The 12340-nt window shown below is 38.7% G+C and overlaps 1 protein-coding gene across 2 annotated transcripts; it reads right to left on the bottom strand.

The window, feature by feature from the left end:
• Positions 1-2516: 2516 nt before the first annotated feature.
• Positions 2517-11856, bottom strand: TMEM33 (transmembrane protein 33). Of its 2 annotated transcripts, none has more exons than XM_030947844.1 (8): positions 11760-11856; positions 11604-11668; positions 10217-10311; positions 9582-9769; positions 8553-8620; positions 7719-7852; positions 5687-5770; positions 2517-4339 (listed from the first exon to the last, which is right to left on the bottom strand). In XM_030947844.1, the coding sequence occupies exons 2-8, from the start codon at positions 11658-11660 to the stop codon at positions 4210-4212; spliced, it is 756 nt and encodes a 251-aa protein (XP_030803704.1). In that variant the 5' UTR covers positions 11661-11668; positions 11760-11856; the 3' UTR covers positions 2517-4209. The 2 variants fall into 2 exon arrangements, with proteins under 2 accessions (XP_030803704.1, XP_030803705.1); XM_030947845.1 differs by having other exon boundaries at positions 11774-11791.
• Positions 11857-12340: the final 484 nt, after the last annotated feature.

Below are 12340 nucleotides of genomic sequence, written 5' to 3'. Positions count from 1 at the left end.
TTGGAATAAAGAATTGCTTAAGGTTCTGTCCTTAAAAGGTGATTTAAAACAGCAAGGCCTGACTGTTCCTGTGACTTTAAGAAAATTATAGCACTACAGAAGTTACAATACAAAGATACACTAGCCAATTTCAGTGTATATATAGTTTAATCACAAATAGGTGTATGACAGCAATTAAAAATTATAGACAATTAAAACAGATTAGCATACCCTACTACCATCTAGTATATTAGAGGTTCAGGATCTTACTCTGCTGCTAATGCTAATTTTTTGTCAGAGATGATGATACAAGGACCACACCTAGCACTGCACGTTAAAATCAATTTTGACTTTAAAAGAACGTGTTGTTCTAGCACACTATCTTCTTTCCCCTTAATCTGAGCACTGTAAAGTACAGCACTTTTTATCTGAGCAAGGTAAGGTACAGTACTTTTTAAAGTATTTAAGACCACAGTTACAATAATTTTAGGAGCAGGACTAACAAGTTATATGTAGAGCAGAAACAAATCAGTTTCATCTGGGCACTTGTCCAACTCATTTCTATTTCCTGCTCTGCCAGAACTCTCACATCAGGCAAGTGCTCTTTCCTTCCATGTCTCCATTCCTGTCTTTAAAATGGGTAAGAACTTCCTTAACAAACACGGCATCTGTACAGCAAATGTTGCAATACAGGTGCCTAATGGTAAAAGGGTCTAACACAGACTGTACAAAATAATTTGCTATGTTACTTGTTTGGACTGTACAATCACATACACAGTTATCAGCTCCAAAACTGTTGGAAGAAATAGTGGCCCATAATTATAATAATTTTTATTTAAATCCTTACAACATTCACAGATATTGCTCCACTTAAACACCCATCAAAAAAGGAGCAAAACATAAAACTGACAGCACAGAAATGACAATATATGTATAAAATCAAATGAAAGGCAATAAAGGAGAGGATGGATGTATTGGTGAGTTACTTGGTGTGTAAGAATTCCTAACTGGCATTAGCTGCTCCAACAGACCCAAAGGCTCCTGATACTTTATCTACAGATGAAAACAGACAAGTGTTAAGCTGGAGCATCACTTCTACAGAAAGCTTGTACAGAGCAAGGGGTTGGTCTACCCACAGAATCTGTGCAATGCACTTAACACATGAAAGCTAAGATGACAAAAAGCAATGAGCAGTATGATTTATGCCAGTGGAAACAGTTATCACATTAGGTAGGAAACCCTTCAGTAATACAAAAACTCTTCTGCTTCATTTTGGGATTGGCAGGCACTTCATGGTCAGTTGCAAAATTTCTCTACAATCACAGACTTCTGTCACAGCCTCTGCATCACAGCTAGCTGCTCATAGCATAGCAGCATGAACATACAGCTTTCTTCACCAAAAAAACCTCTTCAAGCTATCAGGATACTACCAGCATTTTACATTTAATTTAATCATTAGAATAGAAACAGTCACAAACTGTGGTGAGGAAGCAGGCTCAAGAATAGAATGTTTTCGCCAGCATTGAGGAAATTCGATGTCATCACTTAGGCAGCGGAAAGGCTACAGTAAAAATCTAAGTTGATGCAGAGCACAGGTCAGTTGCCCTATTTATTTGGCTTAAACATTATTCTTACAACATTGTTCCATGTTTTCTCGGCACATCAGAGAAGTAAGTTTTACCAGGCCACAAGCTGCTCATTTGTTAAGCAAAGCTAAGAATATGCTACTAGCAAAACCAAATCAAATCCCTTTTATGGAATTTCCTCCTCTTGGTCCATTTTCAAGACTTAACAGAAAGAGATAAATTCAGTATTCACATCTAAGTTCTACTTCACAGCACTGTCTTCCAACTCTTTACTCACAGCACTGTCATTCACTTACTCCTTTTAATCCTTCTCCTGCATTCATTGAGTTGGATCTCTATTTAGCATCCTTCAGTTACAGCTGCATTATACTGGATCAAGTTTAGACTCCTGTCTAATTTAGTACCACCATACAATTAGGGAACAGTAGAATGCACCCATAACAGCAGTCAGACCACAAAAATTTGCTCAGAAGTAACATGTTATTTTGCTTACTGTAATTACAGATTTATTTGCCTTCCACTCCCAGAATGGGGGATCAACTTAGATGACCAAATTCATTTTTACATTGCAGTGGTGCCAACAGCTGAAGAGAATCTGATGTCACCATTCGAAAAACACATCATGCAACATGACAGAGTCTAGAATTGTGCTGAGAAGATGAAACAGTAATAAATAGGTCTGGATTTTTCTCTGATTAGATACCATTGTTGCAGTGCTTATTCTTGGGTTAGATTTTGAAGGAAAAGTCATAAATTTTCGCACTTTAGAAGGCAAAAATTCCCTATAAAATAATTTAGAAATGCATAAGACATTATATCCCAATTCAGAAGCAGCAGTGGAATATAAGAACATGCACACATACACACAGGACAGCATTCTGCTCAACTTCCAGGTTCAAGCATCAGTAAGTTGTGTTAAAGAGAGAAAATGAGCCTGAAGAGCCTAGCAAGTTACATTTAACACTCCTTTTATTGCAGTAGAAATTTTAGTTTTTATCAAATCCTCAAATTACAGGATATACACATAATCAATCTCATTGCAAGTCTTTAGCAGCTGTAGAGTATTAACTGCATGCAGTTGCTTCTGCAGTGTGCGAGTATTCTATAAATAGCTAATCATGTTCAGAGAGCAAGACAAGTAGTCAAAGAATATCATATTCAATTACCAACTGGTTCATCAGTACCAAGAGGTTGAGCAAAAAAAAAATAAGTAAGTTTATAAATACACAGCTCTGATCTAAAAACTAATACAACTGGAAAGTCAGAATGATATCCATATCACAAACTCAATAGTTACAGGAAAATACTTTGCTTCAAGACTGTTTTTGAAACTGTTTTCTCATAAGGTTTCTCTGACCATGGAAGAATATTTGAGAATTGAGCTACAGAATTTTACAAAAGGCCAATGAAAGCTCTTTAACTTTATGCAATTAGAATACTAACACTAACTACAGAAAATTCGGCAAATTTCTGGAAAGAAGTTGTGTTCACACAGTATTATTTTTCCATGACCTACCCTTCAGCTGCTGGGTGAATGCATAACCAGTGTAATTAATTTATGCACTTAATTTAATATTCACTTCTGTAGTCATGACACTGGCTTCAGATCAGTCATCAGATGGATTTATGCCAAGAAATCCTACACCCATTTGTTTCAGAAGCTGCCTAAACAGGTGCAATTCCTTATGCAAATTTCTCATCACAATGAGGGTCTCAGAAACTGGAATAATAATTTATACAGAGCTACCTACAGATTACTTTTCTAAAAAGCTAACATGCTTGAATTACTGCAGTCTTACATTTGTGTGGACACGAGATCAAATCTGCAATGACTCTGCAAATGTTACTTCATTAACATTGATTAGTTCATTTGAGACATGGTTAAAAGTTTAAAGCATTGCATCTTAGTCTTAAAATCCTACAGGTCAGCAGTTTGGCTTGGTAAAACAACTTGTTATGGCAAGAAAACTGCACAGTTTTCTGTGATCAGTCTTGGTATTTCTTCCAACAGCGTAACGTAAGATTATGTCACAAGGTAGAAACATGGGAGAGTTCTTTTAAAGTATTATTAATAAAAATAGCCTCTCCTTCAGAAAGGAGTGTTATCTCTGTCAGCTTGATAGATTTTAGTCCCTCGTGTTAACTTCAAAGTGAGCCATATTTCCACACTGAGTATAGCAAACTGGACAAAATAGTTCTACAGATACATTTAGTAAGCAGAAGAATACTGTCCAAAGTGTACTGCATAGGTACATGTATCAACTGCTATCCACTGGAGACATCCTAAAGTAGCTATAGTTCCAACTAACATAAACCTAGAGAGCACAGATCTCTTGTAATAATTTTCAATCAATCTCAAACAATCCTTGATTTAAAAAAACAAAACAAAACAACAAACTTGTATGATAGGGCAGCTTTAGGTAGGATGCAGCTACTTCTTTTCATCAATTAACAATACAGCACGGTTAATTTAAGTTTCTATTATTTGTTTTTGATATGCTAAATTTCATATTATCTCCAAGAAAAGCATTTATGAATTTTTATACAGCCTGGAGTGAAATCAGTGTAAAACCAGGAATTTCCAATCATCAGCAGAAGTGCCAGCTGCTCATAATGTTCACAAAACACGAGTGCCTGAATTTGGCTATGCAACAGTTGGTGCCAATCTGCTTATAAAGGAAATGCCACTGAGGCATAGTCTTCTTACAAAAACAGGGCACGAGGGCTTCGTTATTAAGTGTTCAACAACAATCCTGAGCTCGGTGAAGAGAGTCCTGAAAAATCAGATTTAAAGATAAAAATCAGTTTTAAAATCCTACAGCATTTATCAGAAGTGTTATCCACAGACATCTTTTTCATTAACTTATTTTCTCAATATCACATTCACATACACATTTTAAGTTAAATTCTTTAGACCAACTCAGTACTGCTTCCAAGACCTTCAGAATTCTTGACTTTTAAATATTAACATTTTAACTAACTCTATCCTCAGCTGGAAGTTACTGAGCTAAAGACAGCAGAAAAATTCCAGCTTCAAGCAAAAAAACAAAAGAAAAAAAAAAGAAAGATTATAAAGGCTACACAAGCACTGTAAAAAAGAGAAAAAGGAATAATGCTTTATCACAAATAGTGTAAGGAGCTGGGAGGCTATTGTGTTTGTGCTACTTCTTGGCAATATGCAAGAACCCTGCACTGCAGAAGCAACTATTAGAAGACAGACATGAGAAATAAAACTCTCGTCATCGATTTCCCTTAAAACTACAAAAATGTCAGCAGAACATTTTGGATAAACTAGTTCTACTGAATGTCAATTTTAGTATTGTACAGCTTAAATTATTTTTCAATACCAAAGTAGTAAAGCAACTTCATACATGTTGTTGGTGTTGTTAAAAATAAATATATGTAGTAAGATGGAACAATTAATTTCTTACAAAAATAGGGAATAGAAGACAATTGAGCTTATGATTCTCACACTTGGCTTTGCATATCGTGGCAGCCAAAGCCACTTTCTTGGCACTCTAGCAAGCCATTTTCTGATCAAGTAGACTGGAAAGTCTGTTCACAAAATCTTATGCTATGCAATGCTCATAAGAAAATTTCTAAAAAGCACTCACCTGAGAAAAGACTTATAGGAATATTTATGATTTCAAAGTCTAAAGCAATAATACTGGCTTGACCAACTTTCAAAATCAGTAAGGTTCTATTTTTCATATTTATTTATGAATTTAACTAAAGAAGGTAATGAACATGTTTAAGATCATCCACAGAAACTTTTTTCTCTCATTATTACACAAGATTTTAAGTGCTACCTAGAATCTAAAAATAAGGATATCTCTCTGATAAGAAAGACTTCTATTCCCAAAGTGTAGTTTTAATTTCACACGCATATTCTGAAAGCTCCCACTCAAGAATGGTGCTACTTTTCTGATCACTTACATGAAATAAATCTAACCTTTAACCAACCAGTGTTTTATTTAGCATCCAGGTGTATTTCACATTCTACAACTGCCCTTTGTAGACGGAGTATTATGAGTTCTGCATTCATTTTAGAATGAGAACTTTCTGAATGCCTAAGCACCCTGCAGTTAAACACGAACTTCCAAAATCAATTTCGCACTTACCGACAGTACGGATTTCGCCGAGAGGAGTAGCGTAATGTAAGGAACCGATAGTATATGAATGGCTGAAGCAGACTCCCTTGTCCACTGAAAGAGAATCGTTCAGTAGAGCTTACTAGTGACAAACAAAAAACCAAAACAGAACACCAAAGCCAGGAATTTAAAAAAAAAAAAATTAAGGAAAGCAAGTAAACTACATGGGCTCAAAAACAAGCTAAGATTTGGGTCACATTGGATCAGAAAATCTAGATCTGACTAGCAAAAGTACGTAACTATACACTTACAAATGCAGAAACATAGAATAAAACTGCTCAATGAAGCAGTTAAAAAAGTGCTGCTCTTGTATTGATTTTATATTTATGAAGCATTTTTGTATGCCTCATTTCTGGTGGTGTGCAAAGAATTACAGCAATGATGGTGGACATGTGTTCCATAGCAAGAAAACACTTGTTGGTAAGCCCAGAAACTGGCTGACATAAGCAGTCCAGTTACAGTGATCCTGTTCAATCTAATTGCAGCACTTTGAATATCTGGCATCTGGCATATTTCTAGCATCTTTTGCAAAACTTCTCAGAACACACTGCAGACAATTACAGATGCATAATGAGACTATCATGCCAAGCTAATATCCAGTTATTTCAGTTACAGTGAAATTAGGCTTTGGTATTTCACAAAACTGCTGTTTGACATGGCTGCACTGTGAAATAATGGAAACATAGCACATAAACCATACACAGTGAAACACAGAAATGCCTTAAGTTTTAGTGACTGAAGCCACTTTAAATAACACATTATTGAAAAATTCTGTTTGAATTTAAGCATGATGATAAGTAAGTTCCAGTAAGTAGAACTCCTTCAAGTATTAGCAGCATCTTTAGCAAAAAGAAAAATATAAAGTGAAAGTGAGCTACAGAAGGGAAGAAAGAGGAAATCTTGAAACCTGTACAGTACTGACAAACAATTTAATATGCTACAAAATTTAAAGAACAAAATCTCACAATAGCTGCATTTAGCAATTCAATTATCTTAAAGTTTGGCATATAACCTTTTACAAGCTTCAGTATGAAGCTACAGATGACATATCAAGCAGCAATGTATCACATACTACATTCTCCACAGAGAGGAAAAAGGAAAAAAAAAAAGCTGTACTAAGTTCAAAGCACTTGAAAGTTTCAGATACTGGATAGAGTTTATCTGTCAGCTGGTAAGTGGTCTCAGATGGAATGCAATCCTTGAGGGCTGAAGCATTGAAATATTCAGCTGATGTATCAAAAGATAAAGACAAATTATGCATCCTATGCAGGAAGGTAAAGCCTCCCTTCTACTGCTTATGAGACCACTCAAGACAGATGTTCTCACTATGCTATAACTTGTATAGAACAAAGGCTGCATTCCCCCTCTAAATATTAAAAGGCAATGACCCAAACTTCTGTGACTGGCAGGTCATTATGTCTGTACAACTTCAGTAGGATTCCAACGTGTTTAAGGTCCCTAAAATGACTTCAACAGGCAACGCAACAAGCAAAATCAAATGGAATAAAAAACCCAGAAGGGTCACTGCTCAGAAGCAGCATAGGAGAGAAAGCAACCTACTGCTGCTTGCACACTTTTTGCATAATGAAAATTTGCCATTTAAATTTCAGGAATCTAATTGTCAAAAATAAGAATTCACTTTCAGTGAACCTGAAGACCTTAATATTCTACTAAATGAACCAAAATTAAACTTACTGAATAATGTGCTGATAGGAATGTAGGCGAAGTCAAGTATCAAGCCTGAAAAGCTCCCACGTGACTCATCACCCACACTATGAAAGGGAAGGTTTTTTGGTGCTCAGTTACATCATAGTGAATGCCTTTTGATGTCAGGATGCACCAACTTAAGAAGGCTAAAATCACTTAAATTTTATTTGAGGTTCAAGCCTCTGTCAGCCAGAACCATACAAATGGAGTACTATGAGCCACAGAGAACTCATTTGCAAAAAGCAGTCTTGTGTAACAAGTTTCTAATTATTTAAATATTTATCATTATTCTTACCTGAAGAGCATAAAAACTGTAGCTGGCATCAGGAAAATTTCATTGCAAGCAATGAATTTTAGAATATTCTGTTGATTAGCACTCAGTTTCTCTAAGAGATTTCTCAAAAAGGGCAAACTATTTGAACTTCGTGCCTTTAAAGAAGAAAAAATTATTTAAAGAAAACATAAAAGTCACATCTATCTCCATTAGCACAGAGAAAACAACATGCAAACAATTGCTATTTACCACGCATTTTAAGACTTCATCAGTTTTGAGATTAATATCCTAAGGAAAACTACTGCAAGTTTGGAACTCCATAATTTACAGAGTTCAATTGAAAGCATCAGATGTTGCAATTCCCTCACCCACCAATTTTAGGTTCAGCTGCACAGAGACAGCCAAGAGCTGCTCAGTCCACTAGGAGGAACTGCCCATGGTAGCAAGACAGCCCAGTTAAGGAACACCAAAGCCTGGAGTTATGTTAAGATGCACAAGGCAGTATATTGAGCAGCAAGTCCAACTGGCAAGTATTTTCCTTGCTAGTCTCACCCTGTAGCTTGTTACTTTATTACTGAAATAGAACTATAAAATTCAGAGGCTATGGTTTAGCGTGAAAGAGACATGTCTTAAGTTTCAACTTAATTGTTCCACAGATTTTGTTTCCTTCAAAGAAATGCATTTGAAGAAAAATAATTAGTGAGAAAAATAATTAACTGAGATTCTATATTACAGTTTCACTCTAATTCCTCTAATGCAACCAAAGAAATCCAAACCAGAGCCGCAACTCAAACCTGTTTATAAACCCCAAGAATACTAACTGTATTCATCATAACATATACATATCATACTTACATCAAGAACCTTCTTTGTGTATGTGGCAGCATGAAGCAAAGAGAACAGCAGAACTGGAAAAATACTCACTGAAGCAAGCCATAAGGAAAACTATAGGCTGTGCAAGTGCTTCATTTCTCCATGATGTTATACCAGTGACAGCTGGATGGATCTTTGCAAAAGTTTGGCTGGAATGATCTATATTGGATGAAGATATGCCTAAGTCTATGACCTATATTTATAGCTCTTCTTTCTGCTTCTTACACCTCTTTGCTATGCACTTTTATTATCTTCAAAATATGAGTGTCTGCAAGTATGCAAAAGTATAACACACACCATTAGACAGCAGTGCACTGCTACTGAAATGCATTCTCTCTGCACAGAAGGCACACCTGAGCTTACTACTCAAAACCTCTGAAATATGTGTAGTCATATTTTTGGTTAAAAGATGCCACTAAATCAATTTCTTTACCAAAGAACATGCAGTTGCCAGCCATTCTGATTTTACAGAGCAAGAACATAGACATTTCTCTGCCAGAAGGACTTTAAGAGTAGGACATTAAGCATATATCATGCGGCATTAAGAAATGTCAGCTCTGACATGTCACCTTTGACAATCCACAGGAGCAAATTTTGCAGACTTTATCAGTTTAGTAACTTATCTGAGAAAGTTACTACTGAATAATTATCCCTCTACATGATGAATGTCTACGACAGTGAGAAGACATGTATAAACCCTGCACTGGCAATAAATGAAATACCATCTTCTTCAAATATCACTGGAGGCTGGTCATAAAATCCACTAAATTTAGCCTCAAAAAATGAAAATCTAAGTAGACAGAGAATGCAGTGCTCTAACTATAGAGCTGATTAAACTGAATATGGATCAATCAACATAAGCCTCTCATATTTTACACAGAGTATGTTCTATAAATAGCAAACATATCAAACTAGTTCAACTAGCTTTTCAAATCATGGCAAAAGTGATGAAAAGAATCATGTTTTTAACATATTTAAAAACATTAGCAGGATGACACAAGAAAAGGATACTCGTAACAGGGTAGGAATTCACAAAGATAAGGGAGTACAACAGGTAATGGCAGCTGTCCTCCAGCAAAGCCTGAGCCAGAAAAGCCCTGCTCAGCTGGAAGTGCGGTAGCCTTTGGTGTAGTCGGAGGGCACTGGTAAGAGCGTTTGCCAGCAAGGCACGCTGGTAAAAGCTTGCTGCTTCGTGCAACCTGCAAATCATCAGAGGAGATGTTACCATGTGAACCAAGCTCAGAAGTCTTCTACCTTCGAGAATTGCATCACAACTGAACAATGCCTGAAGTATTTATTTATATTATTGTACATTAGCACTACTCCCAGAAAATAACTCAGAAGCTGTTTAACACTGACTTTACTGCAGGTGCCTAAGACAACTCAATATAATACTCCATTTACACCCAAAATATGTATTTACCACGACTTTACATTTTTTCAATACATTTTGCAAACACATCTGCAAGTGTTTTAAACCAATCTAAAATCTGTAAACTATTCTGACAAAAAGCATTTAAGTAACCCAAATAACAGCAATTTACCTTACATGAAAAACAATTCTGTGCAAAGAGAATCTAGCTGTTTGTAAATATTTAAATTTATATTTCAGTATATAATATTTATATTTATATTACAGGACATACCCTAGAAGAGGCAGGACAAATAAAGCTGAGCAGTAAACTGTGAACAAGCGGGAAATCCACATTGCTGTATCCAACTTGTTAGCCATCAGAAATTGCTACATTGGAAAAGGAAAAAAAAAGACCAGCCCCACCAGAAGGTGGTATTTTAATACTTGCATACAATGAACATTCTTCCCAACTCTATTAAATTTCAAATCTTTCTCCAACCTCAAATATAAGCAAATTATAGCTTGAAGCAGAAAGCTTTTTTTTTGTTCTGTAATACTTGGCTCATATAATGTTACTAGCCAGATCAAAAATAGTTCAGTTTCCTCAAAACCAAGAGGTTCCTTTGTACATTACAATCAAATACGGTGGTAAGAAATTCTAGAAAAATAGTTTTTCTATCCAAACACGCCTCACTAAACAGTCAGCTTCACAAATGTTATCATGTAGGGTCTCCAGACCTAACTGACTTTTGCTTCAAGGTTTCTTTTAGAACTCAATGCACAAATCTGAGGCTAAATCTCCACAATTCTTCCAGTTGAAGAGGAAAAAATATAGGGTCAGGTAAAGCTAGCATAACCACATTACAAGGAAAGTGGCATTGTTTTGGCTTACATATTCCGGCCCTGAAAAAGCAGAAAACTTTTCACAGCAATTCTGCACCTCTCTTCCCTAACCACTGCCCTCCTCAGCCCTGGTATAGCCAAAGGGCCTTAAAGGCACTAATGAAACACAGAATGCTTTTGGCTCTATGTGCATCAGAGCCTAAACAACAGCTTCCTTCCTTCTGATAGAGTTCATATTTTTTTCCAAATTTAGACCAGCTTTTGAAGATTCCTCTTTTCCTCTATATTTCTAGTGCATCTCTATGGAATTGATCAGAAACCTACAAGCATCTTCATAATATGATTTCGTATCTTACATGCGCAATATAACTACAGAAATGGCATGAAGCTGTGTCAAGGCTCGGTTAGATTATCAGGAAAAGGTTTTTCACCCAGAGGGTGTATGGGCACTGGCTCCCCAGGGAAGTGGTCACAGCACCAAGCCTGACAGAGTACAAGCCTTTGGACAATGCTCTCAGGCACACAGTGTGACTACTGGGGTGTCCTGTGCAGGGCCAACGAGCTGGACTCAGTGATTCTTGTGGGTCCCTTTCAACTCAACATATTTTATGATTCAGTGAAATACAGATGCTAGCACACTGAATTACTTTCAATTCAGCCATTTTCAAGAGCGGCGGCACACCAACAGCACGCTTTCGATCGGAAAGCGAAAGCTGCTCACCCCTGCCCGCACCCGGGTGAGCGGTGCCCGCTGCCATGCCCCCAGCAGGACCCCCCGCCCGCCGCCGGAGCAGCACCGCGGCCGGCCCGGGCCCCCAGAACCGGCAGCTCCTTACCACGGCCCCGCCGCCGGCCCCGCCTGCCATGGGCCCGTTCTGCGTGGAGTCCGCCATGGCCGCACCTGCGGGGAGAGAAGCGCCTCAGCTTGTGGGACACGGGCGACCGCAGCCGCCGCCTCCCGAGCTCCCGCTCCCGGCCCGGCCGCGACCCACCGCAAGCGCCGCACCGGGCACGGAACACGCTCCGGCAGATCCGCACTCCCGGATGCGGCCGGACGCCACTTCCCGCGGGCCGCAGGGCTGCCGGGCAATGTAGGCGGTGTCTGGGATGCTCCTGACGGCGCCTGGCGGCGTCACGGGCCGGCGCTGGGAGGCGGTGCGGGGATGGCCCGGCGGGACCGCGGCGGGATCGCGGCTGCGATTGCGGGGCGAGCCCACTGGGCGGGACGCTGGTGCCTTCCCCGCTGTCCACAGCAGCCCGGACATTAGTGCTCGGCTCCGACTGCAGGGTCTGTTCAGGGACACTTGTGTGTGGTGACAGCAACAGCAACAGTATTAATGCTCGCTTCGGCCCCGGTTTGGGGAGTGTTTGCTCACTGAGGGCCAGCTGGATTTCCAGGGCTCTGGGTTTCCACATCGGCCTGGCGAGGCTCAGTGCTGAGCACCAGCAATATAAATGGGAATTGTAGCGTCACAGGACCCATGTAGGGCGCTCCGCAGTTCCTGGTGCTGCGGTGGCCCGGTGGTGTCGGACAAAAACGGTGCAAGGTTGTGCCCCTGTGTTTTAGTGTCAT

The sequence above is a fragment of the Camarhynchus parvulus genome, chromosome 4 (assembly GCF_901933205.1).
Source record: "Camarhynchus parvulus chromosome 4, STF_HiC, whole genome shotgun sequence".
NCBI classification, from domain to species: Eukaryota; Metazoa; Chordata; class Aves; order Passeriformes; family Thraupidae; genus Camarhynchus; species Camarhynchus parvulus.
The sequence above is the reverse complement of the archived record's forward strand: the minus strand, read 5'-3'. Positions and strand labels throughout refer to the sequence as shown.

Excerpts from the sequence above, each read along its gene's own strand:
- TMEM33 (XM_030947844.1), bottom strand. The coding sequence starts at position 11,660 with ATGGCGGACTCCACGCAGAACGGGCCCATGGCAGGCGGGGCCGGCGGC. Across the intron at positions 7,853-8,552 it reads ACACAAAGAAGGTTCTTGAT|GCACGAAGTTCAAATAGTTT; the intron begins GTAAGTATGATA and ends TCTTCTTTAAAG. Across the intron at positions 5,771-7,718 it reads ACAGTTTTTATGCTCTTCAG|TGGACAAGGGAGTCTGCTTC; the intron begins GTAAGAATAATG and ends ATTCTCTTTCAG.